Genomic DNA, 25,283 nt, shown 5'->3' with positions numbered 1-25,283 from the left:
CACTGGGCACGGGAGGGAAAAAATGCAAAAGTTGCCATTATGAAATCTGAGTCAAGGAATATGAAGAAAAAGAATCAGATTCATTTATAGGGTAGACAATATTCTTTGATATCCAATCATCCATTAGTATTTGCTTGCATTCTAGAAAAAGAAGGTCTTGCTTTTTGGTAAAACAATGGCATAACCCAATTGACGAAAGAAAACTGAACCAAACTCTGAAGACTGATTGTTCTAGCTTAGCCCAGCAAAGATTGGTGCTTGCAAGAACTGCAGCTGAAGTATTTACCAAGTTCTTTCTTTAAAGCGAACATAGGCATAAAGAGTGAACTTCTAAGTTCTCACACTGAATTGAAATATGAGGATTTGAAATCAAATTGAGACGAAAGCCTTTGGTCAATTTATATATATACTAGTTCAAGTTTCAGCTTATGTGTTATTTACCTGACTCAAAAAGTTCTGTCCAAAGGCTAGAAACCCTTCTTTTTATTTGATTCTCTTGAGGGAAAATGTGTGTAGAACTTTTCTTTTCAGCTGAAAAAGGATAAGCCTTTTTTCTCATTCGAATCAGTACAAACATGGAAGTATGCAATGTGATCTTCTGACCAGCAGCATGCAAGAAATTCAAAAAAAACGAGTGTACGTAGTCATTCTTAGGACTTGTTTGGAAAACAAGTTTTTTGCTAAGTTTGTCTGCAACAAGTTTTTTAAAAACTTTATCTACGTTAATTTCAAAAAACTTCTCAAAATTTTTAAACTATACATTTCAAAATATTCAAAAATTTTACACATTTCAAAAATTTTTTTAAAAACTTCTACAGTAAACTACAGTAAAGTTTTAGATAAACACTCAAAAAACTCACTTGCCAAATGGGGCTTTAAGTTAATTTGGGAGGTATAAAGCTCACATACCTCAGTAATAAATTTTGCAGAAGTTTGGAAACCAATTAATTGTTTTTAGTTTTCAGTAGCCCACAAAGAACACAAGATAGAAAGTAAGACCAAGGGGAGTTTGGTACTTTTCTTTTCTTTTTTCTTTTTTGGACCATTATTAGAATTTTGCCTCATCCAATGTTAGTTATGATGAACCCGTGAAAAATAATTATCATAACTTTTAATAATTTCATTTCTTTCTTCTTTCTATAGGATGTGTATTTTTCAACTGGCAATAGTTTTAGATCGTCTATAACAATTCTAATGCTACATAAGTGCTTTAGGGACATGTCTTCATGATTTTATATATATATTTTTATTAAACCATTTATTAGATCATATCTTGGAAGAGACATGTCTCATGATCTAGAACCTATTAATTGATATAAGTGCGAGTATACATTTTTTTCCTTTTTGGGTCAAGAGGAGGCCAAAAACCAATATTTTAGAGTTACAAATTTGTGATGATTAACACCCATTACTATTGTGGCTTAGGCACCGCATGGGGCTGTGGTATATTTTAGGGTGTTTGATAACTAATTTTTCATAATCTAAGGAGCTCAATTTCTTGTAATTCAAAAACACTTAATAGTAAAAGTGCTTCTTGTATTGCAATGCAAACGTAAGAAAAAAACAGAAAAAAAAAACTCCAAATGTGAGAATACTTTTTTAAAATGGATTCTTACAAGGGGTCCAAAGCCATGGTTTTCGATGCACGCATTTCAGCATATTGTACACATTTGAACACATCATATCACTGGGCTTGTGTTGCACCGCCCAACTCCCAAGTCACAACTGAAGCCCATTCGAATGGGCCCACTGATCCAAAAACCACATTTTTTTTCCCGCTCGAAACTCGAAACAAAATTTAAAAACTAACCGATCAAATTTCCTCCGACCACACCTGACCCCTTAAAAATCACACACAACACACACTCAGAGGATCCGGGGAACACATATTCATCTTGTCCAGAATGCCGCGCGCCACCGAAGAAGACGAATTGCACCACCACAAGTTACTCAAGGAGAAAATCGCCAGGGTTTTCGACGGGACCAGAACTTCTCACGCCACGCATACTCGAAAGCTCAAGGAGCTCTTCACTCTATTCCTCTCATCGGCGTCGCCGGGGAAATTCTTCACAGCATTTTCCGAAACCTTAGCTCCTCTATTTGACTTCAGTCGCCGGACGGCCTCCGCCGAAAGGATTATCAAGTTTGTCGCCGCCTTCGCCACTTTTCGGTCCGAGAAAAATATTAACGCATTGGAAATTGACGAGTTTTTGGAGCGGTTTTTGAGGTTTCTGCTTGTGGCTTCTACTGCGGCTAATAAGACTTCTAGACATAGGGCTTGCCAGATCATTTCCGAGGTACTTTATGATTTTTTTAGTAATTTATTCTCTCTTATTTGAGATTAATCTGAATTTCTGGAAGAATTGAAGCTTTACTTGCTTGGCAATTGGATTAATTTTCATATTCTAATATTCAAATGATTATCGGACTTATTGTTAATGCATGTAAGAGAGAATGAGCTCTTTTATTTTGAATCAAACTGTATATAGTTCGGTTTACTCACAGAATTAGTCTTATAATTTTTGCTAAAATGTCATCTTGTAGATTATAATGCGACTGCCTGATGACACAGAAGTGAGCAATGAGCTCTGGGATGAGGTGATTGAGCATATGAAGTTGCGAGTAAATGATAAGGTCCCGGCTGTGCGTACATTCGCTGTTAGGGCTCTTTCACGCTTTTTAAGTGATTCAGAGAACAGTGATATTCTTGAGCTGTTCGTTGATAAACTGCCTTCAGAACAGAATCCGGTAATTCTTCTGTTCCAGTTTAGATTATGCATTTGTTCATTTTGCTGCATTACAACCTGGTATCAAAATGTTTCATCTTGAATGCACGTGTTATTGTTAAGCCCTATATCGCGTTGGTGCAAAAGGTGATGGTGAAATCACTTCAGAATGAATCCAAGGAGATGAGTATGATGTTTTAAGAAGCCAAGTAGAATGATGGAAACTTGAGACAGGATTAAATATGCGAACACATATTAGATAGCTAGCAGCTGGATGACAGTGAATTTTGTGCAGTATGCTTTCTTTAGTGAACTTCATATATGTCTATCCATTTATATATTTTTGAGTTTCTGAACGGCATCTGTATGCAGGATGTTCGAAAGACAATTGTGTTATCTTTGCCACCTTCAAATGCAACTTTAGCTGCAATCATTGATTGCGCATTGGATGTAAGTGAATCAGTACGCAAGGCAGTTTATTGTGTCCTTGCAAGTAAATTTCCTCTGCAGAGTCTCAGGTAATTTCAAGTCTTAGTTTTTTGAATGCTGCCTATCTTTTGCTTTCTTTGGTCCTCTAATTCAGTTCTTTAGAGCTCCAATTTGGAAATGTTCGAAGTTAACAAAGTTTACAATTATGAGAACCTCAAAGAGAAGCTTTTTATACCAACAGCTACTATAGCTGGCAAGAGTACCTTTTCATTCTAGTATGTCCTTCTGCGTGATCTTAATTTTTGATGAAGTTTAGATTCCCTAAGTTAATGTAGGTATGGTTTATATGCAGCTTTGACATTTACTATACTTGTTTTGACATTTGCCTGCTGAATATGGCTATACTTCATGCGCATTTTGTGCAGTATCAAGCTCAGGACCACAATCCTCCAGAGGGGACTTGCTGATCGATCAGCAGCTGTGGTGAAGGAGTGTTTGAATCTGATAAAAGATGACTGGCTTCCAAAATTTTGCAATGGAGACCCTGTAGAACTTCTTAAATATCTTGATGTTGAAACCTATGAAGAGGTTGGGGAGTCTGTTATCTGTGCTATATTAAAAGAAGGGTTGGTGAACTTGGAAGATGTTAAGAGCCTTCATGAGTTCTCGACTTCAGATGGTGAGACAACTGGAGGTTGGTATAAAACATGTTGCACTGTTGCATTTGGGTTTAACGAAATACAAGCTTTTCAGTTTGCATTGTTAAGTGTTCCTTTCGACCTTGTATCTATGGAGCATTCTTCCTAGAACACCTTCAGTAGCAATTCTGCACCATTGTTGATCAACTGGCTCAAATTTCTCTTTCTTCAATTTTTTTTCTCCTCTGTAATAACCTTCTAGATTTTCATAATATCTTCACCATGTAAGATCAATTATGTGTAACAACAGTCTTCCTAGTTCATAATACAATGAGGTGATGAACTGTATCATTTTTTTTTATCTCTGTAGTATCTGGATGTCGTCAGCATGTTGTGTTCCTGACAACATCTTGGTGGTCTTATCTCAGTTTCAGTTCGTGTTCGTTCGTTAATTTTCGAACTCCAAATCAAAATTCGTGTTCGAGTTCGAGTTCGATTATCGTTATATAGATGCCAGCCATGAATTGTATAGTGTTTAAAACAAAGTGAAGCCAATGTTGTTCGTTAAAACTCGCGAACATGTTCGTGTTCGCGAACGTTCTAGCATGTTCGAACGTTCGTTAAAACTCGCGAACACTGTCGAACAAAAAAATTCGTTCGAACTCGGTTCGTTTAAAATTTCGAACGAGCCTTTCACGAACACGAACGAGCCGAAACGAACCGAGCTACCGAACAGCTCGGTTCGTTTAACAGCTCTAATTCACACCGAGTAGCTATAGTAATGAGATGTATAGTCTGAGAGTTGAATGTTCTTTTTGTTGAAATCAGGGCCTTTAAAGCATGACATCCAACTAATGGAACCTGAAGTTGCTCTTTACTGGAGAATTGTGTGTAAGCATTTACAGATGGAAGCACAAGTAAGTGATTTGTCTTCTGCTTGTTGATTCTGATCTAGTAAGCTTTTAAATGTACTAAAATTATATGTAAATTTATTTTTCTAGGTTAGGAAATATGCACGTGTTTAATAGGTTGGCAATATATGCTTAAATCAAAAACCTTTCAGTAAATTTTGTCTTTTAAGATAGGGTTGGACAAATAAACTCTTTTAACCATTTTCCACTTTATGATGCCTTCTTTTTGCTATCCTAGTTACCTTTTGTGCATGTATTTTACGATGTTCTTAGATGAGTAAGCTTTAAGAGTTTTTAACGTGAGTTCTGAGTTCTGACATTGACATACTCCATACTTCTGTTGTCTTATAACTGATCATACCTTCTTGTATGTTTGCTTGTTTAGTAGTCATATATTGTACCACTATCACTCTTCACTTCATTAGCATGGCTGAGGATATTTGGATATATGGAGGGTTGAGACGGAAAATTTTGCATTAGGCCTTAAAAAAATTTTCACTAAATTGTGTATAGTTGGGGTGCCAGAAAATTATAGTGGAAGAAATTCAGAGGGTATTTTGTTCTTGAAGTATGTCAGGAGACTGGGAATTTTATTACGTGCATTTTAACAATATTCTTTTGCATTTTTCTATACTGTAGTAGCTGAACTAGCCACCAATACCCTTTGTATCTAAAAGTCTCTCTTGTCTAGATTCAGTAAACTTTATTTAAAGAGATAATTTGGGAATTCTTTTATCCTGGATGGTTTATGAGGAATTTGCCCATGATGGAACAGGTAAAGGGCTCTGATGCAGCAATGACGATGGGAGCCGAGTCTGCTGTATATGCAGCAGAAGCATCTGACAGCAATGATCTTCTTGACAGAGTTCTTACAGCTTCTGTTTCAGAATATGTGGAATTGGTCAAAGCTCATCTTACTGCCGGTCTGTGATTTTTTATTAGCTATCGTGCACCCCATCCCCCACCCCCTTCTTTTTTTGGCTGTAAACGTTAAAATCACTTGATCATTACAGGATCAAATTATCGATTTGCTTCTCGCCAACTGCTATTGCTTGGTGAGATGTTTGATTTCTCTGATGCCACAAACAGAAAGGTTGCCGGTGAATTGGTGCAGGAGTTGCTGCACAAACCCCTTGATCATGAAAAGGATGAAAATGATAATGACATAGTTATAGGAGATGGCATTAATCTTGGAGGAGACAAAGATTGGGCTTCTGCTGTGTCGAAATTTGTTAGACAAGTTCATGCAGCATTAGGAGAATTTGAAGAAGTTGTTCTGACGGTTGTGGCTGAGCTTGTTCAGCCTTGCAGAGAGAGAACTGCAGACTACAAAGAGTGGCTCCACTGTCTTGCCGTGACTGGCCTCCTTTTGGAAAGTGCACGATCATATCATTTGTTGCAGGGCAAGGCCATTGAACCTGCTGAAATTCTTCACTCGTTATTGCTTCCTGGGGTGTGTATCTGGGGGGAAATTTGCCTTTACTCTTTTGGTTAACTTTTTGATTGTGCATTGCTGATTGTTCTTTTTTCATGTTCCTTCGGCAAATCACGATTTCGAACTTTCTGTTTCTCACAACAGGCAAAGCATGCTCATTTTGACGTTCAGAGGGCTGCAATCAGGTGCCTTGGTCTTTTTGGGTTGCTGGAGAGAAAACCATGTGAAGATCTAGTGAAGCAGTTAAGATTTAGTTTCATCAAAGGTCCCTCATCAATTACCATCATGTCAAGCAAAGCCATGCTTGATCTGGGACTGTGGCATGGTCCTCATGAAGTTGACAAAGCCATGAATCAAGACGTAACATCACAGTTCAAAGACCAAAAAGTGGATTTCAGTTCTATAAATTGGTGTGATGCTAGTGAAAATTTGCATATTGGAATGCTTGATATGCTATATTGGGTAATGGAGAGGAATTGCATTAGTGATTTTGTAGAAAGCGATGAGATTGAGTTTGTTCAAGCTGTTCTGGCAGAAGGTTTTGCAAAGATATTACTTCTGAGTGAGAAGTACCCAAATGCAGATGCTTCATCGCACCCTTTATTATTAGGAAAGCTGATTGGCCTCTTTTTTTCTAGTGACAGTAAAGACCATCTGAGGTGGATTCCTTTGTCCCTTAGCATAATTCTTATTTTATTTATATCCATGGCTGACCAATCGATATTCTTTCATTTGACTAGATTGAAACAGTGCCTATCCGTATTCTTTGATCATTATCCATCCCTGTCTGCAAACCATAAGGCATGTGTTGTAATTTCAGAAATTAGATGAATGCAGTGTTGGTTTGTTTTGTTTTTGCAATTCTCTGATCTGCAGGCGGTACATACTCATTTTTTGGGGCGCAGAAATGCTTATCAAAGGCTTTCATCCCAGTTACGCGCTCCTTGTGGCCGGGCATCATGGATAGTGCTAAAAGAAGTTCAGCAATGGTGGCAATGATGCGCAAACGTGCTGTCCAAGCAGCACGCTTTATGGTGCAGATGATGCAAGCTCCATTGTACACGAAAGATAATGTACCTAAAGATGGAGATGGAAGCGAGGACACAAAAGATGTCTTTCTCGAGTTTGATAGTGGAGAGGAAGGGCTTGCAATACGCATAGCTGCAGAAGTAATTATTTTCCATCTCAAACTTATTTGGATATGCAGCTACTCTTTTCATTTTTAACTTGAATGAACATCAATAGAAGTCCTAATTTCTATTTAGCTGATGTTTTTTTCGGTTAAGTGATTTGACAAACTAAAGCTTGCATTCGGAATCATATGGCATGGAGGATTGGGCTATAGTTAATTGACATTCAATGCCGACTCTCTTTTTTGTCTTTTTGAAGGTTATGGGCTTCCCCTCAAATAAAACAGCTGCTGAGAAATCATACGTGTCAGCACTTTGCAGAATACTTGTCTTGCTTCACTTTCGATCGTCAGAACAAGGACCAATAAAGTTAATGCGGCAGCTTCTGAGTTGTATTGCCCAATCTGTAGTAGCCGAAAGGGAGCTTCTAAAAGAGTTAAAAGAGATGGCTTCACGCTTAAAGGCTGCAGATAGAAGTCCTGATCAACAATTATCTTCTGATCAGGCTAATCACATATTCGGTAATAAATTTATCCTTTTCTCCCATTTAATGAAGGAATCTGCGTTTAGCAGGTGAAATCCTGCAATATTCGGACTAGTTTAGAAAACTTCATCAGTTATAACATGCTTCTGTTCATAGGACAAATTGGAAAAATAGACAGCAGTTTAGGGAGTGACTACAAATGCCCCATCCCATGGGGGATATTTTTCCTTCTCCAGTGGACTAGAAATGCATTTTGGATACTTTATTCTTCCTTGTGACTACAAGCGAGTCTAGTGGTTGTTAGCTGAGTCCTAGCACATAGGAATCCAGGTCTCTGATCCTTGTATGCTTCCTGTTCAGATGCAGTTCATGTGTTAATTAATCTCCAGAAACACGACTTCTTTTTTGTGTTTCATCTCATAATGACTTGTGTACTGGATCTAAAGAAATGCTTGAATCATTTTCTACTTTTGCTTTCTTTTCCGCACTTCTATGATCTATGCATTTTTATCTGAATTTTATTGTCAGAAAATTACATTGTTAGATTTCTTTTCATGCTTGAAAGAATGTGGAAAGTATCTGTGTATTGCCACTCGTATACGAACGATAACTTGTGCTCGTAGAATGAAACTTGAGTTCTTCTCGTCCAATGTTTACTGGGCAGAACAAATAGGACATCACATATGAGAAAATCCGAAGGTTTCTCTAGGTAGCTTAACTCATCTGGTAACACCTGTGAAACCTTTAGGGACCCTATGTTCCATAGCCATTATCATGGTATCACTTCTTTAGACGTCATTTCTTGCGACCTAAAGAATTACCATGCCCCCATTGATTGTCTTGAATAGATGGGTCGATTAACTTTACGATATGAACATAACTCGTTCAAATTCATTGCTATGAAATGGGAGGCCACGGTGTCAGGGTGCATAATAAGCAGGCTGCTAGTTTTCCATTTTTTTTTTTTTTCTGTATTCTCTTGGACATCTATGAAATCTATGGAAGTCTTATCAATCTTATTAACTTTAACAACTCCAGGGAGATTGGAGCTAGAAGTGAACCTCGATGAAGTTGAGTCAGTGGAACTTCCACCCACTCCAGCACCTCGATCAATTAGAACAGCCCGTGCACGGAGACGACCAAAAGCTGAAGAAGAATCTTCCTCCGATGGTGAATTGTCGCCAACTTCTGTCGTTCCTGCAGATTCGAGCAACATGAGAGCTCGCTCACAGAGGGCCAGCAAGACAGCTGCTATGACCAGGATGACAACCAACAACACTTCAAGCATTAACGAGGAGGAGGCAGAGGATGATGACAGTCAAGAGGATTCAGGTTCAGAGGTGACATCTGCAGATGACTCTGATGCTTTTTAACTGGAAGATGATTTCGTGGAAGTAATGGTGCAACATCAGACTCTGCAATCGTTTGTTTTTGGGATTCTGAAAGTAGTAGAATCTAAGCTCATTCGTGTCTTTCTCCTGCACTAAACTACACTAGCGAGATCCTATCTTGTTTATTTATCTGTTGTTATTTCGCATCAAATGCGCTGGAGCCTAATGACACCTATGCATGAATGTTTTTGCTGCGGACTGACACTGGCAACAAGTGTAGCTATAAATATCTCAAAAGGGAGACTTGAACTTTCAATCTCTTGCTCAGAGCGGAACCCATCCAGGGCTGGGCTTAGCTGTTGAATAGGAACAGAAGGGATGATTTCTTTTAATTGGCCCATTTGAGTGTCAGAGAGACTGAGAGGACCAACCTAAACCCCGTATACTGCACAAATATTTTGAGGGGATCATACTAATGACTTCCTAAGTCGTAGGAGTATTTTTTCTTACGCGCATGTATTTGCTTTAGTTTACCTAACATTCAATGTAAGCATCAGGAGCTCTGACTCAGCATTTGCTGATTGGATCAAAGGTACTTGAACGAATTAGCTAGCAATCCAACTAATAGAAGGCCATCTTTTGATGTTGTTACACTTGCGCAGCTGCACCGACGAAAGCATTCATGAATCTCGGATTGTGGACGACAAAGTGTGATCCAGATGAATTTCGAGGAACTTGGGTATGATGACCCGTTCAATTTAGTTTAAGCTTTTCTCTCAATTATAAAATGTGGATGGATGCCTTTGGATATCTAGTTCAATTCAGACCACATCTATTCCATCTCGAAAATGTATAGTAGAAATTAACCCAGACCGCCTTGCCCACCCTGTCGACTCCTGTCTGAATAATTTAACTGCATAAGAATCAGCTGAACACGGGGTGGTTTATTATTCCTTGTCCGTTGTGACTCAAAAAAAAAAAAAAATGAATATGTTAGCTCGATTATTCATTCTCTCAAATAAAACATGGTAATCCTGCCTTTGCGCCACTAAATTGCAGGATGAACTCGCCCCTAAACCCAAGCAGGGGGGAAAGAAAAGTCCTTGTGTCCCATGAATTTTGATATCTGCTGAACTTATATCCAGTTTTAGTCCACAATGTGTACGCCTAGACGTTCTTTTCCCCAACTTCAGATTATGATTTTAGCTGAATTGGACCTTTTCTTCCTTCATCTTTTAGAAGATTTGTGTTTTCTTGAGGACTTTACAGGTGGCCACAAATGAAGATTGATATGTAATGAAGATGCAACGTGGATGACCAGGCAAGGTACATATATGTTTCTAGAATGGAGACCCCATATGTCTTCAACTCCTCACTCTATTTTCCTTGATAGTCATATCATCTTTATATTTCACAATAATTGATTTGTCTCTAGAAGATCCCCACCACAAATCTGAAACCGATCCTACATAATTGGACAATAACCATTTCCCTCTACAGCTAATCATAGTATTGGTTTGTAGGAACTCAGCTTAAGGAACGCAAATCTTACTCTATCCTTGCCTACCCTCGAACACATATATCATGATTGCATAAACTTGGAATGAATAATCTTCATACATATGAGTTGCACGTTCAGGTCTTCTCTCTTGTCTCATGATCCTCTCAAAAAGTCTTTACTTTGCCACAAATTAATCATTATTCTCATCACAGTCTGATTCACATCGAAATTTCTCTGAGTCTACTACTACTGTTGTTGTCACCAACTAACTACCCTACTACTACTGTTGTTGTCACCAACTAACTACCCCTAATGAAACCTGTGTTATATATAAATGTACATGTACGTATGTATAAATAAATATATATATATTTTAAGAATTCAATCATTTTGACTAATGTGCACTAATTTAATCCACAGAACCCTATCGTTGGAACTTCATTTTCAACATATATAAAGACAAAAAAGTTCCCAATGCTTCAGCGAGAAATCAGTATCGATTTGATGTCACCTAATGCATCTTCGAATGCGACAGAGTAACAATTATTAACTCTGCCAATTAATAATCAAACTTTCCCAAACATAGATATACTTACATTTATTATCGACATGGGGTTTGATTAGTGTGATCTTATCTATGCCATTAATTACTACCATCTTTCTTTTTCTTCTTCGTTTACATAAAACCGACCAAGCGTGGATCACGATCCATCCAATACTTGAAGTCTTCCCAACGCTTGGTTATTAGCACATGGCTGTGCATGATTCCTTGTATAGACATTTACGTGCTTTCTGGGTTCTGGAAGGATGGGGCACTTCATAGACTTTCTTGCTTAGTTATTGCATGCTGGAGTCGTACAAAGTATTTTGTCAAATTGTGGGCGAGATTGTAATTGGGTTCAGACCATAGGGTGCCGTGGTGGTAGTCCGGTAGAGTTAAAATTGTTGATCAATTCAAAGTATTCGTTGAGTGCTACATACGTTCTGGACTCATGATCATAGCAGAAAATTTTTGCACTTTCTTTGTCAATCGACATGTCTGTGGTGAACTTGTGGGTTGATTCTATGGAAGTTTCGGTTTTTATTGGTCCGTGAAGGAAGACTAGCAGCATCAATAGGGGTCCATAATTAAGTACATGGCCTCATTTTGTACATCCTTCTTTTAACTTGAGCTGTCCGTCCTTATTAGTTACCAGAAATTTTCGTCAATGATCAGCTATTGATAAAATCCCCACACCAAACCCCCCTCTCCGGGAAAAAAAAAAACCAAAAATTAAAAGGAAAAGAAAAAGACAAGCAGCAGTGCTTTTGAAGGGCAGTATCAGAATTCATTTGTAGAAATTTTCTGCCAAAAATTGGACTCCATGCATGTAAAGTTGCCACGTGATCAGATATGGGGCCGACGTTTCTTGCCTTGAGGAGTACCTTGGTTTGCTGCTTTTCAACTGAGTAGGACATGGTTTAGCGGACATTGTTTAGATTGAAGTATGCACTGAGAGGGTAAAGATTCTTGGGATCCGCCCGCATCATTTAAAGGAATCAAAATGTGAAACAGTAAGAACGCTTTCAGCAAAATAGTCCATCTGAAAATTGCCTGCTGCAGAAGTATAGCAAGCCACAGTAAATAGTAAATAGTACATGACTATCAAGCAAAAACCAACCCTTTCCAATTTTAGCATCTTAGAATTAAATTACCGAGAATTAGTAGAAGAAAATTAAATGGCCGGCAAGCCAATATGAACTGGAATTATCTGCTTGTTTCAAACTTGGCTTGAGACGCATACAAGTGATGTATGGTCAATGATACTCAACTACTAGCCTTAATTTGTTGCCCTTTTACATTGTTAATTTAATATTGCAGGCCATATGGATCATCGTCATGCGCTTGGTAAATTTCCCAGAAGAAGCTTGAAAGGTTTTCAATTTTGCCTATATCTATGGCAGCTAGTTTTGCTAGGTTCATCTATATTCTACATTCTACAACCGGCCGGCACCAAAAAACACAACTACTTTTCGGCTGAAAGCAGGTTGTAAAGAAAACATTTGTAGATAAGTAAAGATTCCTTGTCTGACTGTTAAAACTCAAAACAGGAAATGGACAACATTTCCAAGTCGGAAAGGTTTTTTTTCTTTTCTTTTCTTTTTTTGGGTTTTTAAAGTGTTTGTCATTTTCCTGAAGATGGGACAAAAAGAATGACATCTCTAGCAGTTCCTGCTGAAGTCCTGTCTACTCTCTAAGATGTAATCAGGTTTTTAGTCATCAAGGATATATATCAAGCTTCATCCTTATCTTCTACACCTTTCCAATCCAAAATGCACCTCTTAAACAAATGGACAGGAGCAGCTCTACCTCTTGGGAGAAGGCAAAACAGAGGGCAAGAATAGAGTTTGAACATTTCAATGTTAAAACCCATATATCATAATTTACACTTACGTGGGAATCGCCCACCAAATTATCTCTCGGTCAATAATTCGATGAGAACGTGTTTTAAAATCATAGGCATCTTGTAAAGAAGTTAATGCAGTTCCCGTAGAGAAATCTGCAACCAACCAGGGGTTTCCCGGGCTTGCCCCCAAGAAGTCAATGGTATCCAAGAATGGGAGTTTGCTCATTTGGCAGCCATATTAGAAAATTTTGCATGTGATTTATTGTCCTTCCAAATTTCGAATCAATTGTTTATTAGGTTGAGGTATCGAAATTAAGTACAGTAACAATATTATATTATGTGACTTTAAAATGCAAATGATTACCCAAGCGAACAGATGATTGTTCCCCTCAAAATCATTGCCAGAGTCATGTCATGTTAGGGTGTGGTGATATTTGTTTATTTATTTTTATTTTTGACAAAATTGGTGATAAATTCTCAATGATGTATTTTTTTTCCCCTCAAAGATGCATTACTGTGTTTCAAATATATTTTGAGCACACCTATGTATAATAAATTAATTGTTTTACATTAATAACGTATGTATTAATGAATTTAAATACGTATTAAATATACAAAATTTGAAATTCAATTTCTGATTGAGATGGTGTGATATCCATCTAGATTTGCTATATATATATATATATATATATGGATTAATTTGTATTTATCCTCCGTGAAGTATGGGCGTAACATATACTAGTTCTCATCTCATGCATTGGGGTGACACTATAAGTTAATTATTTGGTACAAAGATTGCACAGGTATCCTGATTGGCAGTATTTTTCATCGGTCTGCAAATTTTTGCTTTAAAATTTTATTCAACCGACAAAATTACAAATGCTGCTTAAAGTATTATTGATGCTTCAAAATAAAATCGATGCTCCGCACTTGGACGTAATTGGGATTATGGAATATTTAATCCTCCGGTCCATTGATACAAGCTAAGGTCAAATAAACATGCTAAAATTGTAAAAAAGGAAAAAAAAATTAGTATGAAAGAAACGAGCCCATGTTCTCGAATTGCGCCACCCTTCACAATCTGAATTCCAAAAAACAAAACAAAAAAAGAGTTTTCACACTTGAATAAGAGTTTCTAGTGAGAGTTTTTGTATTTATAATAAAGTCTCTCTTAAGGGGTGCTATTGAGAGTTTCTTTCTTTTTAAAAAAAAAATAAAATTTATCTTCTAGGGATTTATAGTGAAATTTTTTTTTCCTTTTCTCAGGATTCTTGGTAAGAGCTTTCTCCCCTCCCCTAAGAGTTTTGTGGTTTTTATATTTCTTCTATTAAATCCATTTTTTTTTTCAATTTGGAATTCTTTTGATCTATCTCATCAGATCTCACCTTAACATCTGGATCGAAACCAATTCATTAGCATATTTGGGAGAAAGGAAGCAGTGATGATTTTGGGACTACAAGTGTCCTATCTTTTGAGTATTTTTGAATTTTGCAGTGTAATATTCCACTGATTTTTCATAACTATAGTACAGTATTTAGTATTTGTTCTTCAGATGTGTTTGTATATGATTGATGTAATTAATTATGTCATTAGTGCAGATTTAATAAATTAATGGTGTTTATATATATATATATATATATATATATATAATATAAACTAGAATCGTTATTAAATGATGTGACCATCAGTAACTGAAAATGAGATGAGAGAGTTCCCCAAAGGAACTATAGAATTTTCTTGAAAAGAAATTTGAGTATCTTGAAATGAAATTTGAGTATCTTGAAATTTTTTCTTTTAGAAAGTCGTCGGTTGAAGTTTATTTCAGAGAAAAATAAATGAAAGTGATGTAAGATATGACGGACATCGTAATTAGGAGGCAAAGGGGTATTAAATGAAGTCTCGCCTAAAATAATGTAATGGCAACCAGTACTCCGATTCGGTCCTCCCATTGCCCATTTTCAGTAACCGACGACCGCCGTATCCCAACCGTCTTCATCGGTCGGCCGCCGCACTCATTACTGCTGCCCATTCAACGCTCTCGTATTTCTCTTTTGCCCTTTTCGGTCGAATTTTTTCACCGACCTATAACTTTCTAGCAAAACACGGAATCAAGAAGGTTTTTGCATTTCCCTACCACAAAGGTAAATAAATAAATAAAGGCTTCTGTCTTGACAATTGTAGCATATGGTTGCCACCAAAAAAAAAAAAAAAAAAAAAATTGTCTAGTGACTAAAGTTGAGCCGTCTAAGAATTAGAGATTTTGAGTACTTCAAATTTCCATTCTCCTTCCTTACTTTTTGAACGTCATTCCTCTCCTACTAGAAACGATTTGAAAAAAAGTTGTGCAGAGTCCGATTTGTGACTTAACTCGGGTTATGTTCCCTCGACTTAAGTTGTTTATTTTGAATTAGACAAAAAAAAAAAGCAAATTTTGTCTTCTAATTTGATAACTCATATCTAAGGCCTTATTTGATAACCCAATTCAACACTTAAATTTAAATGAATTCAGATCTTAATATATTCAGACACGTTTGATAACAAAAAATTGAACATCTAAATTAATTAAGTAACACTAAATTTTCTAGGCAAACTTGTTCCCAAAAAATAAGTAATAAACTATTCATTTATCAATAAATGTGATATACACTCAAATGTATTTGATTTAATATTTAATAACTTAATGGATTCAAACTTTAAATTTTAGTTTTCAAACTTCAGTTTTATCAAATGCACCCTAAATCACATTAGGTTGCGAAGCCAATGCAATTGTAGAGAAATCAAAATTGAAAAAAGTTAGGCTTATCCTTTGAATGGTATGGCCGAAAATTTTTTCTTTTCACGAAAAATAAAATTTTCTTTCAAAGGATAATACTCTGTCGAAACACCAAATTCAACCTCAATTACAATAAAATTGGAAACTATCTAAGCCTCTATTTTTTGCTAGTTGCACATCATTTGTTAAAAAGTTTTTTGCCAAGACTTTCGGCCTTGAAACCTCTAATTCGTGTGCATCCTTCACAATTAACAAGTTATCCACTATGTCACTGTTACAAGTGCTGGTAGAAGAGTTTTGATTAAACCAAGCAAATAGCAAGTTTTAGAGGGCATTCCTAAGCGGAAATATTAAAAAACTTGATTAAGGCCTTTAACTCAAAATAACCTTTGTTGCATCGACCATATATATATATATATATATATATATATATATATACACTAGAGGGTATGAATGTATGACAATTACTCTCAATTTGATATTAAACTTTAAGTTCTACACATATTGCATGTTATCCTTGACTTCTACTAATATTTACGTTGATCAGGTCGTGTAGAGAAATGAATTGAAAATTGTTGACTCAGATTACTAAAGTAGATAACCACTTTAATTCATTGAATTCATAATGTGCACTGTCATTCCCAGCTAGAATATTTTAATCCAGTGTATATAATCAATCATAAAAGATGAACTAAAATCGGAGTGATGCACCTAATAAATACTGGTCCTTGTTTGAGGAAGTCTTTATGATCATTGTATGTATCTACTTGAAAGAGGTGAAACCAAAAAAAAAAAAAAAAAAATTAGTGTTCGTAGACCCAGTGACCAGAAAGTAACTAAATCTAAAAAAAAAAAAAAAAAAGAAAGTAACTAAATCATAATGACATGTATTGAAATCACCTATCTGTATCGTTCTAACGTGTTCCAAAAAAAAAAAACATATTTTTATCAGAAGATCACACAGCATCGTTTTCTTCAAACATGCACTCACATGACCTTGCATTGTTCAAAATGAATGAAAGGTCCAACAATAGAACGCGCACTAATGTGGCCAAAAAAAAAAAAAAAAAAAAAATAGTGTGAGGACTCATGGTTCAACCAAATTGTATGGCCAGTTGATATGAAAAGTACAGCAAGTCCACATTATCTTATCTTTTCCTTGCAGGAAAAAAATTCGTTGCAATTAGGCATGATAAGTACCTTCATCAGCATCCTTAATAAAACGAAGCACACTAGCAGAAGCTGTGCCTAAACCATTATCTAATCTCAGAAAAGAAACTCATGTCGTGGTCACAAATTAATGGTTGCCCATCCGGGAAGGATGCATGGAATCTGCTAGAAACCCACCAAAACTGTGAAAAAGTTACTAAGTACTCCCTCCGTCCCACTTTGATAGTCTTGTTTCTTTTTTCACATAGTTTAAGAAAAAGTAGTTAACTTTGTTGGAAAAGTAAATTTAGATTGCTATTTTCCTAAAATACCCTCACATTAAATATGGTACAACTTTATGGGAATTTAAATTGATGGTAAAAAAAGAATCAACTCTCATTAAATGTGGTAGATTTATAGTAACAACTACTTACATTGAATAAGGGACCGGTATTTTAGGAAAATTAAAATACAACTACATTCTTCAATTGGAAAGTGGACTATAATTTGGGACAGATGAAAAAGGAATACAGGACTATCAAAGTGGGACGAAGGGAGTATTAGATACAGTTGATTTGGTATTTTGTATCAATGACTAATTATTTTCGCTAAAGTAACTTTCTAGTTCTTTCTAGAAATGGAAAATCATTCAATTCGTCATTCACATTTCGCTAAATAAATTCTTTAGCCCTTCACTTTTAAAATATTAACTTTACATATGTTACAAATTCAATTTGATAAATTTTGATTCCAATATAACTTTTCGACCACTTTTTAGCCTAAAATCACTACGGACTAACATGTAGTTAATTTTTACATAGAAAAAGGTTGGATCCTACTTTTTTTAGTATAAAAAATGAATATGAATTGGATCAGATACCACCTTTTTAGAAAGGAAAAATCATTCAAAATGTCTTTCACATTTCACCAAATAAATTTTTTCATCCATCACTTTTAAAATATAAATTTGAATTAGCAATGTTTGGGCTCAATCTAAGTCTCTACAACTACTTTTTAGACTAAAATCACTATGCGGCCTAGCTACATGCAGCCATTCTTTTTTTTTTTTTGTTTGCACAAAAAGGTCAAATTCCAAATTTTTAGTGACAAAAATGATTATATATTTGGTCAAATATCACTTTTTTTTAAAAACAATGAATTTATCAACTTAATTTTGTAAGAGACATAAAGTTACTAGTTTAAAAGTGAAGGACAAAAAAATTTATTTGATAAAATGTGTGGGACATTTTGAATAATTTTTTGTTTTGGGAAAAAAGGAATAAGGTTCGAATCAAATTCTACTTCTTTTTATGGTAAAAAATGAATATGAATCAGACCATTTGATTAAGTGCAAATGGGATCTAATTTTTTCACTCATAAAAAAATAATCATGTGTAGATCACGTGATGGATTTAGGTAAAAAATGGTCGGAAATGGATTTTTGCAAGGGATGTAAAGTTACTATTTTAAAAGTGAAAAACAAAAAAAAATTATTTGACAAAATGTGAGGAGGTTTTGAATAATTTTTCCGTCAAAAGCTCACAAACAAAAGTATGTCCAAATCAATGATTTAAACAAATAAAGTACTTTGATTAAAAGTTTTGAGGTTCACATATAGATCGAATAATTGAAGAAAAAAAAAGAGATATGCAATGGTGCTAGGAGGTTTCCTAGTTAATTCCATTTCTTTTACTTCGTAAAACTACCTTGGTATGTACTATACGAAGAAGTTAGTTACAAAATTGTAATCTGCTCCATAAATACCAGAAAGAAAATGGAACAAAAAAACAGAAAAACGGCCGCACAAAAGACGCGTCACCGCCACGTATTGACTTGGGAGTTGGGGTGGGGTTGCACTTATCAGTCAGTCTCCATCAATATGCAATATTTGCAAAGCATTTAAGTCCCTCCACCCAAACCCCTCAAAGTCTCCCTCTGCGTATAAGACACTCCCTCAATACTTCTTTGTTGGCTTCTCATCAGTACTCTCCTCTTTAACGGTTTCTGTGGATATTAAAGAAGTTTTTTCATTTTTTGAAGGCCACGGATGCAATCCATACTACTTTTTCCTTGTATACTAGAACTGGCCTTGGACACCCTTTCATTCGAGAATCGAAAAAAGTGTCTCAATTTTAAGGTTTCATTAATAGTAGTAGAATTTCATTTGGTCCCATGAAAGATCTGCTGTGAACGATTTTTTCTGATCAGTGAGTGAAACATGGAACTGAAGAACATGGTTGCCTTGGTTTCTCGTACAGGAAGACATTTGCAGCGTTACGAAAGAGGTTGTCGCCAAGTCGTCGGGTTTGTCAAGCATCCCTCTATCTCTCTCTCTCTCTCTCTCTTTCTCGAGATCATCCAACATACTTGCATGCTACAATGAACTTCTTTATCCTGTTGGTCCATCTTCAGTTTTCTTTGGGTATTTCTTTTTTCCGTTTTCCTATTTGAGAAATTTCTTCATACTACTTAAATGTTGTAGATTTCTGGTTTGGGCTTGTGTAATGTTAATGGTTGTTGAAGCTTTTAAAGTTGCATTCTAGCCCCTGGAGTATTTTGTTTTCAGGGTAGCACCCAAATTATTGTTTTTGTGAATTATGTTACTCGACTTCTAAGAATGTACCAACGGACAAGATCATAAATGGACAAGGTGGTTACTGGTTAGTGTAATTTAATATGCATTCATGACAGTGACATCGATTGGAGGGCTCTATTTTTTCACAGGCATAGTTCCTTTCATGATGGTCATTAATTGCAAATGGCAAAACTACCCATTTTCCTTTTGGCCCAAAGTCATTTTTTCCTAGTTTTCTATTGTACCGTGATGTAGATATGATTACTTTGAAGAAATTTAGGGAACCAAATTGATATGGAATCTAATTAAATGGTTAAAATAATACTTTTGAGAAAACTTGGTGGTCTTTTACGTATTTTCCTCTTGTTTCAAGGGTTTGGATCCTCTACCATTCTATTCCAATCACAGCATCTAATCCCCACCCTCTGATGTTGCTTTTGCTGTTGAAATTAAATCAACTCCAAAATACAGAGTTTCCACTTACCAAAAAGAAAAGAAAAAAAAAACACTCCAACGTGCAAAATTAGACAACTAGTCTAGCTCCCCAAATGGTATGGGGAGATGAAATCAATATTGGAACCTTCAAACTTCACGTAATATGGTACAATAAAGGGAGACACGTTGTGAATCTGACTGAATCAATTCTTGGATGAATTTGGCACTATTGTACCGAAAATAATTTGAACAATTCAATGTTCATGGTGGTGGGGGTCCTTGCATCATCAACTGCATTTTCAGTTTTGTTTTGTTTTGGTAGTTTACTTTTTCTTGGGGTAGAAAGTATACAATGAAGAGGGGTTGACCCCTTGTAATTGCAAGGAAATTACGCCTTGCACCTACTTAATTTTATGACGTCAAAGTAGTTGGGGATAAAACTCAACCTCATTGTTATTTGTTTGTAATAATTTATTTCATCTGGTTTAGATAGAATCGTAGAAGTCGGAGAGAATCTTCATAACTCAATGTATGTGATATATAGTAATTAACTGACCGTTCCTGGTTGTTGGGAAACATGGGAAGATGGAAGGCTTTGGCTTTGGCTTTTGCTTTTGGTTGCAGCTCGTAGCCTACTGTTTTGGACCAAGAAAGAATTGTAAGGCGTGGATATCACTTTTGACCTTAAAGCCTAGGTACAATTTCTTGGAATGAAAGGTTATGGGACGAAGTCGGAAAAGTGACTGGCATTGAATCGCAACTGAATGCCCGAATGAGTTTCTATGCACTAACAATTAGAGACATACTAATGAGAGGAGAAATATAAACATTTAAATTGATTTTAGTGCTGGAGCAAGAATTCTATGACAAGAGGAGGACTTGTTCATTGATTGATTCCAATTTTATGCTCCTAGAATTGTTTCTTGACTTGCTACTTGGTTCAAATTCTGATGGATCGTTTAATTATGAAAAGCAGCAAAAAGTTCCATTCATATCTGAAAGGCCTGGTACAACTAAAAACCATATGAAATTCAGTATTGTTGCTAACTAAATTTAGTTGGTAATAATATGTATCGATGCTGTTTGGCTTCCCATTAAATCCCTGCCAATCTCGCTTTGTGGCTAGCACAGAGAGTTGACTACGCAAATAAGCAACAATGCTGAGGATGATAAAAGATTTGCAATATCCTAGATTGCCCAGATATTGGGGTATCATCCAGTAGTAAAAAGAACAGCGGTGGGAATGATTGCAGCTTTTTATTTTGTATTCGGGTGCTTCTAGCAATATCATGTGAATGATATAATTGGTAATTACCTATGTCTATATGACTGAAATATGGTTTAGTTAATTTTTGTCTTGGAGATATGCTGTTAAAATGCTTGATTTACAATCAATCGTACAGAAGGAGGATCATTATGATTCAATTACATATCAACTAATTGGTGTTTTCCTTCTAGTATACTGACCACTGAATTGAGAAAAACTGGAAATGAGATCCACAATTTTCTTGTTCTTTAGGGACGAAAGGGTAGTTTGATGTGTAAATTTTTAATTCGGTGGCTAGGGTAGCATGCTGATGGATATGTTGAAATGCAGATGCATTCCCTATAGAATAAAGCTTGCCAATAAGGCCACTTTGGTGGATGAGGATTCCCTGGAAGTTCTTGTCATTTCTGCACAGAGAAAAGGCAAAGGAGTGCTGTTCCCAAAGGTAAATGACTATAAAAGCTTGCTACTTGTCACAAATCTTGTCTAATCATACAGTTAGTTACTAAGTTTATGAACTCCAAGCATGGAACTTTAATTTACTCATAAATTATGATTTGCCAGGGAGGTTGGGAAACAGATGAAGACATTTTTGAGGCTGCAGAACGTGAGACAGTGGAGGAAGCTGGGGTGGTAGGCGATGTTCAGGTTAGTCCCTTTCGGTTTTTAATCCGGTTATTTTTTCTCACAGAAGTAATAGGCACGTTAAATAAGACGTGATTACATCTTGGGCATTTTTCTTTAAAGAAACGAACGGTAGTGTCTGATATTCTGCTGAAATGCCATGATAGTACGTGCTTAACTTTTAAGATCGATTCCCAAGTCTTCACAGAAACGCCTGGTGGTTTGTGACGCTAATACATCTGTGTTGGAAAGCAATGCATGATATCTTGCTCTTGCATTTGATTTCTTTGTATCCATCTATGATTGGATGGCTGCTGAACTTGGTTGTGGAAATTTTTGCAGAAGTTCCTGGGACACTGGAATTTTGAGAACCAAAATAAGGAGAGTTTCATGTTTGCAATGCAAGTCAGAGAGCAACTAGAATTTTGGCCAGAGCAAGACAAACGCCAAAGAATTTGGGTATGTTCTGCTAATTATTTAAAATTTCTTTATTGTTTGTGTGTGATTGACAACTGCAGAATATCTTTCTTATCCTCTCAAGTCATTTGTGACAGATGAGCGTGGCAGAGGCTAGGAAAGAATGCAAGCAGAAGTGGATGAAAGATGCCTTAGAGAATTTAGTGAAATGGTTAACTGATGAGGCCCCGTTGGCCTCTTCTTCCCCAAGCCAGGAGAGGAGATCCAACTTGTAAATAGCAAAAAAATTGTTTGCAAAGGGCCTAGCAACTAGCAAGTAGGATTGATCTAATCAGCAACTCCAATTTGCAGAAAATGAGAATTATATCTGTAATTCTAGCTTCATTTTCATAGAATTGGAGCTTTGCCTAGAAGACATCTGAACTAAAGGTTGCTGAAATAGCGACAAAACAAAATTTGTGATGCACCTACAAGCTGATTCTTGACAATGATTAAACGTTGGTCCTTTGCTAAGGGTTGTAACAATAGTAAGGACCTTTTTGAAATTCTTTCTGGATATACCCTAAAAAAAATGTGTTTTTCTTTCTTTCTGGATAATTTTTCCTGTATGAATCATTATGTACTCCAAATTGGCATCAAAACAAATACACATCAACATAAAATGCTAAGATTTGAAAGGGTAAAAAAAATTATGAGAATTGGTTAGTTTGAAGTTAAGAAGCCTACTACGCAATTTGCCTATAGAAAGAAAGAAAAGAACGTCTTTGGATCCAAACTCAAGAAATACACTCCTACAAGGATAAGTAAGAAACAAGGGAACTTTTTTGAGGATGTCTTTTCCTACCTTGTTCTGCTTCAAAATATCTCGGAGTGAAAATGGTGGTTCAATAGACAAAAAACAGGACGAGGTTATATTAGTCATTTTAAGCGGAATTAGGGTTTTTTTGGACCCCTCACGGCATTTAACCCTAGCCTCCATCGCAATAAGTTACTCTACAAATCCTGTGGCCAAGATTTTCTACGACATTACCCCATATGGTTATAAAAAGCCGGTTTTCTCCCTCATTGACCCATAAACAAAGCCTGGAACCTCTCTGACACATTGGTTAGCCTACAGTACTTACTAGAACTAGCGAAATTCTTGAATATGTGCTCTGCTTAATCTTTTTTTTTTTTTTTTTTGGTGTGTTTTACTCTTTTTCGGTGCCAAGGATTGCATACGCGCCTGAATCGGCATCTGCAAGAGACTATGGTCAGTAGTCATAGGATCCATTAGTACATTTTTTGCCGATTTAGGTTCGTATGTAAACTCTGACACCGTAAAAATAAGTCAGCGTAGCATCCGGTGTACTCGTGTCATGGTAGAGATTTACTTATTTACCCTTTCAATCGGTAAAAGTTGGCATCAAAAAAAGATTTTTTTTCTCTTTTAAGTGTTGAATTGAGATAGTATGCAAGTACTGGGCTTCTGATTAGTTCGATCGAGACAAGCGGCGGTTAATTTTTGTTTAGTGGGGTGTATGTTTTGTTGTTTTTAATTTATTTGGTTTAGGATTTTTTTGTTGTGCTTTTGGTGAATTTGCAGATTCAAGATTTTGCAGGGTTTGACTTGGGATCTCCGTAGCTGGTTCTGCAATTAGAGATGGGATTTATGCGAAAAGAAAAGGAGAAAAATGTGTTAGATATTATTGTTGTTGACTATATTGTTTTATTTTGTGGCATAATGCTACTTTTACCAAACTAGAATGTCTCCAATTTTATCATTATCAAGTAATTTAAATGTTGCTTTGATTTGTTTATGTTTATATTAAAAAAACGTCACACAATCCTTTGTGAAACAAGTTGATGTAGGCAAAAAAAAAAAGTAGCATTGATCTAATAACATTTCTTTTATCACAATCATAATTTATTTAGCATAGTTACTGAAAGGCGCTTGCCCACATTGCCCTTTCTTCCCTTCCTTGTTCTATAACAAGAAGATCAAGAATCATAGGATAGAAGTTGAGCTATGGCTGTTCTATACCCAAAGTGCCAAGAGTACTTGCAAAAAAAGGGGTAAAAACTAAAAAAGATGGGGTAAAAGAAGGTGAATGAGAAAAGTACCTATTTGATTTGTATTGTAACTTAAAATTTTTAAGATTCTTTTCTTTTTCTCTTTTTTCTTTCTTTCTTTCTTTTTTTCTTTTCTTTGCTCTCTTCTTCTTCTCCTTCCCCCTCCCCCTCCTCTCTTCTTCCTCCTCTGTTACCTCTCCCTCCGATGCTAGAAGAACCAGCAGCAAACATGAATTTTTTTATTTTTTTTTGCTTTTTCTTTTCCCCTTTCCTTCCCCTAGCTGCAATCTAGTCAAGAGCGGGGAGAGAGGTGGCGGGGAGAGAGAAGGGAAGGGCAGGAGGAGGGGCAGAGGAGAGAGAAAGAATAATAAAAAAAAAAGAAGTGGCTGGTGCTAGCACCGAGCTGGAAAGAGGTTGTCAGGGAAATTTTTTTAATATGTTTTGGATATTTTAAAATGTGTGCCTTTGAAAAGTTTTTTGAGATTATTATTCATTATGAAGGGGAAAAAAAAACCTTAGCTACAAAATATGGGCACCGATCCTAACTTAAGAACATGCCATGGCCTCAGCCCGCAATTGAACCTAGATTACCAGTAATATGGTATGTTTGGGAATCTTAACAATAGTCTGTTATTGGGTTATTATTACTTTATCCTCTTAAACTATGTCATTACTATCAGTTTACTCTCTAACGTTATCTTTTAGTCACTTTACCGCTATAAGTAATTTAACTCAACATGTTAAAAAGTTTTGGATAAAAATACCCCTTTATTCTATAGTGTTACTACATTGTTATTATTACTTTATCCCTTGAAATTATAGTGATACAATCGCTTTAATTCCTAATATTATTGTCTAAGCATTTTATCTCATCGTTAATCTAACTAGTATGGTCAAAAATTTTTAAATATATTTACCATTTTTATATATAATTAAAAATAAAAAAGTTGGAATAGTTATTCTTCTTTTTTTTCACTTTAAGAGATCCAAAAATATAAAAATAAAAGGATTTTTTTCAA

General features: G+C 35.9%; 2 protein-coding genes across 3 annotated transcripts; both read left to right on the top strand.

Annotated features, from left to right (window-relative positions):
- Nucleotides 1-1,872: 1,872 nt before the first annotated feature.
- Nucleotides 1,873-9,400, top strand: LOC113777455 (condensin complex subunit 3). 2 transcript variants are annotated; one of them, XM_027322543.1, is made up of 12 exons: nucleotides 1,873-2,297; nucleotides 2,545-2,748; nucleotides 3,099-3,244; nucleotides 3,581-3,834; nucleotides 4,622-4,710; nucleotides 5,480-5,627; nucleotides 5,718-6,157; nucleotides 6,284-6,798; nucleotides 6,880-6,940; nucleotides 7,045-7,308; nucleotides 7,529-7,790; nucleotides 8,792-9,400. In XM_027322543.1, the coding sequence occupies exons 1-12, from the start codon at nucleotides 1,905-1,907 to the stop codon at nucleotides 9,124-9,126; spliced, it is 3,111 nt and encodes a 1,036-aa protein (XP_027178344.1). In that variant the 5' UTR covers nucleotides 1,873-1,904; the 3' UTR covers nucleotides 9,127-9,400. The 2 variants fall into 2 exon arrangements, with proteins under 2 accessions (XP_027178344.1, XP_027178343.1); XM_027322542.1 differs by having other exon boundaries at nucleotides 3,581-3,849.
- A 9,443-nt stretch (nucleotides 9,401-18,843) lies between these two features.
- On the top strand, nucleotides 18,844-22,757 carry LOC113778173 (nudix hydrolase 18, mitochondrial-like). The gene is made up of 5 exons (XM_027323471.1): nucleotides 18,844-19,198; nucleotides 21,502-21,616; nucleotides 21,736-21,819; nucleotides 22,138-22,254; nucleotides 22,350-22,757. The coding sequence occupies exons 1-5, from the start codon at nucleotides 19,113-19,115 to the stop codon at nucleotides 22,485-22,487; spliced, it is 540 nt and encodes a 179-aa protein (XP_027179272.1). The 5' UTR covers nucleotides 18,844-19,112; the 3' UTR covers nucleotides 22,488-22,757.
- The last annotated feature ends 2,526 nt before the right edge of the window (nucleotides 22,758-25,283 follow it).

This window comes from Coffea eugenioides, chromosome 7 (genome assembly GCF_003713205.1).
Source record: "Coffea eugenioides isolate CCC68of chromosome 7, Ceug_1.0, whole genome shotgun sequence".
Taxonomy (NCBI): Eukaryota; Viridiplantae; Streptophyta; class Magnoliopsida; order Gentianales; family Rubiaceae; genus Coffea; species Coffea eugenioides.
The sequence above is the reverse complement of the archived record's forward strand: the minus strand, read 5'-3'. Positions and strand labels throughout refer to the sequence as shown.

What these genes read in the sequence shown, in the direction of transcription:
- LOC113778173 (XM_027323471.1), top strand. Translation starts at nt 19,113, where the DNA reads ATGGAACTGAAGAACATGGTTGCCTTGGTTTCTCGTACAGGAAGACAT. An exon ending in GGGTGGTAGGCGATGTTCAG is followed by an intron (nt 21,820 to 22,137) that starts GTTAGTCCCTTT and finishes AAATTTTTGCAG; the next exon opens with AAGTTCCTGGGACACTGGAA. An exon ending in ACAAACGCCAAAGAATTTGG is followed by an intron (nt 22,255 to 22,349) that starts GTATGTTCTGCT and finishes CATTTGTGACAG; the next exon opens with ATGAGCGTGGCAGAGGCTAG.
- LOC113777455 (XM_027322542.1), top strand. Translation starts at nt 1,905, where the DNA reads ATGCCGCGCGCCACCGAAGAAGACGAATTGCACCACCACAAGTTACTC. An exon ending in TTTCCTCTGCAGAGTCTCAG is followed by an intron (nt 3,245 to 3,580) that starts GTAATTTCAAGT and finishes CATTTTGTGCAG; the next exon opens with TATCAAGCTCAGGACCACAA. An exon ending in ATTTACAGATGGAAGCACAA is followed by an intron (nt 4,711 to 5,479) that starts GTAAGTGATTTG and finishes ATGATGGAACAG; the next exon opens with GTAAAGGGCTCTGATGCAGC.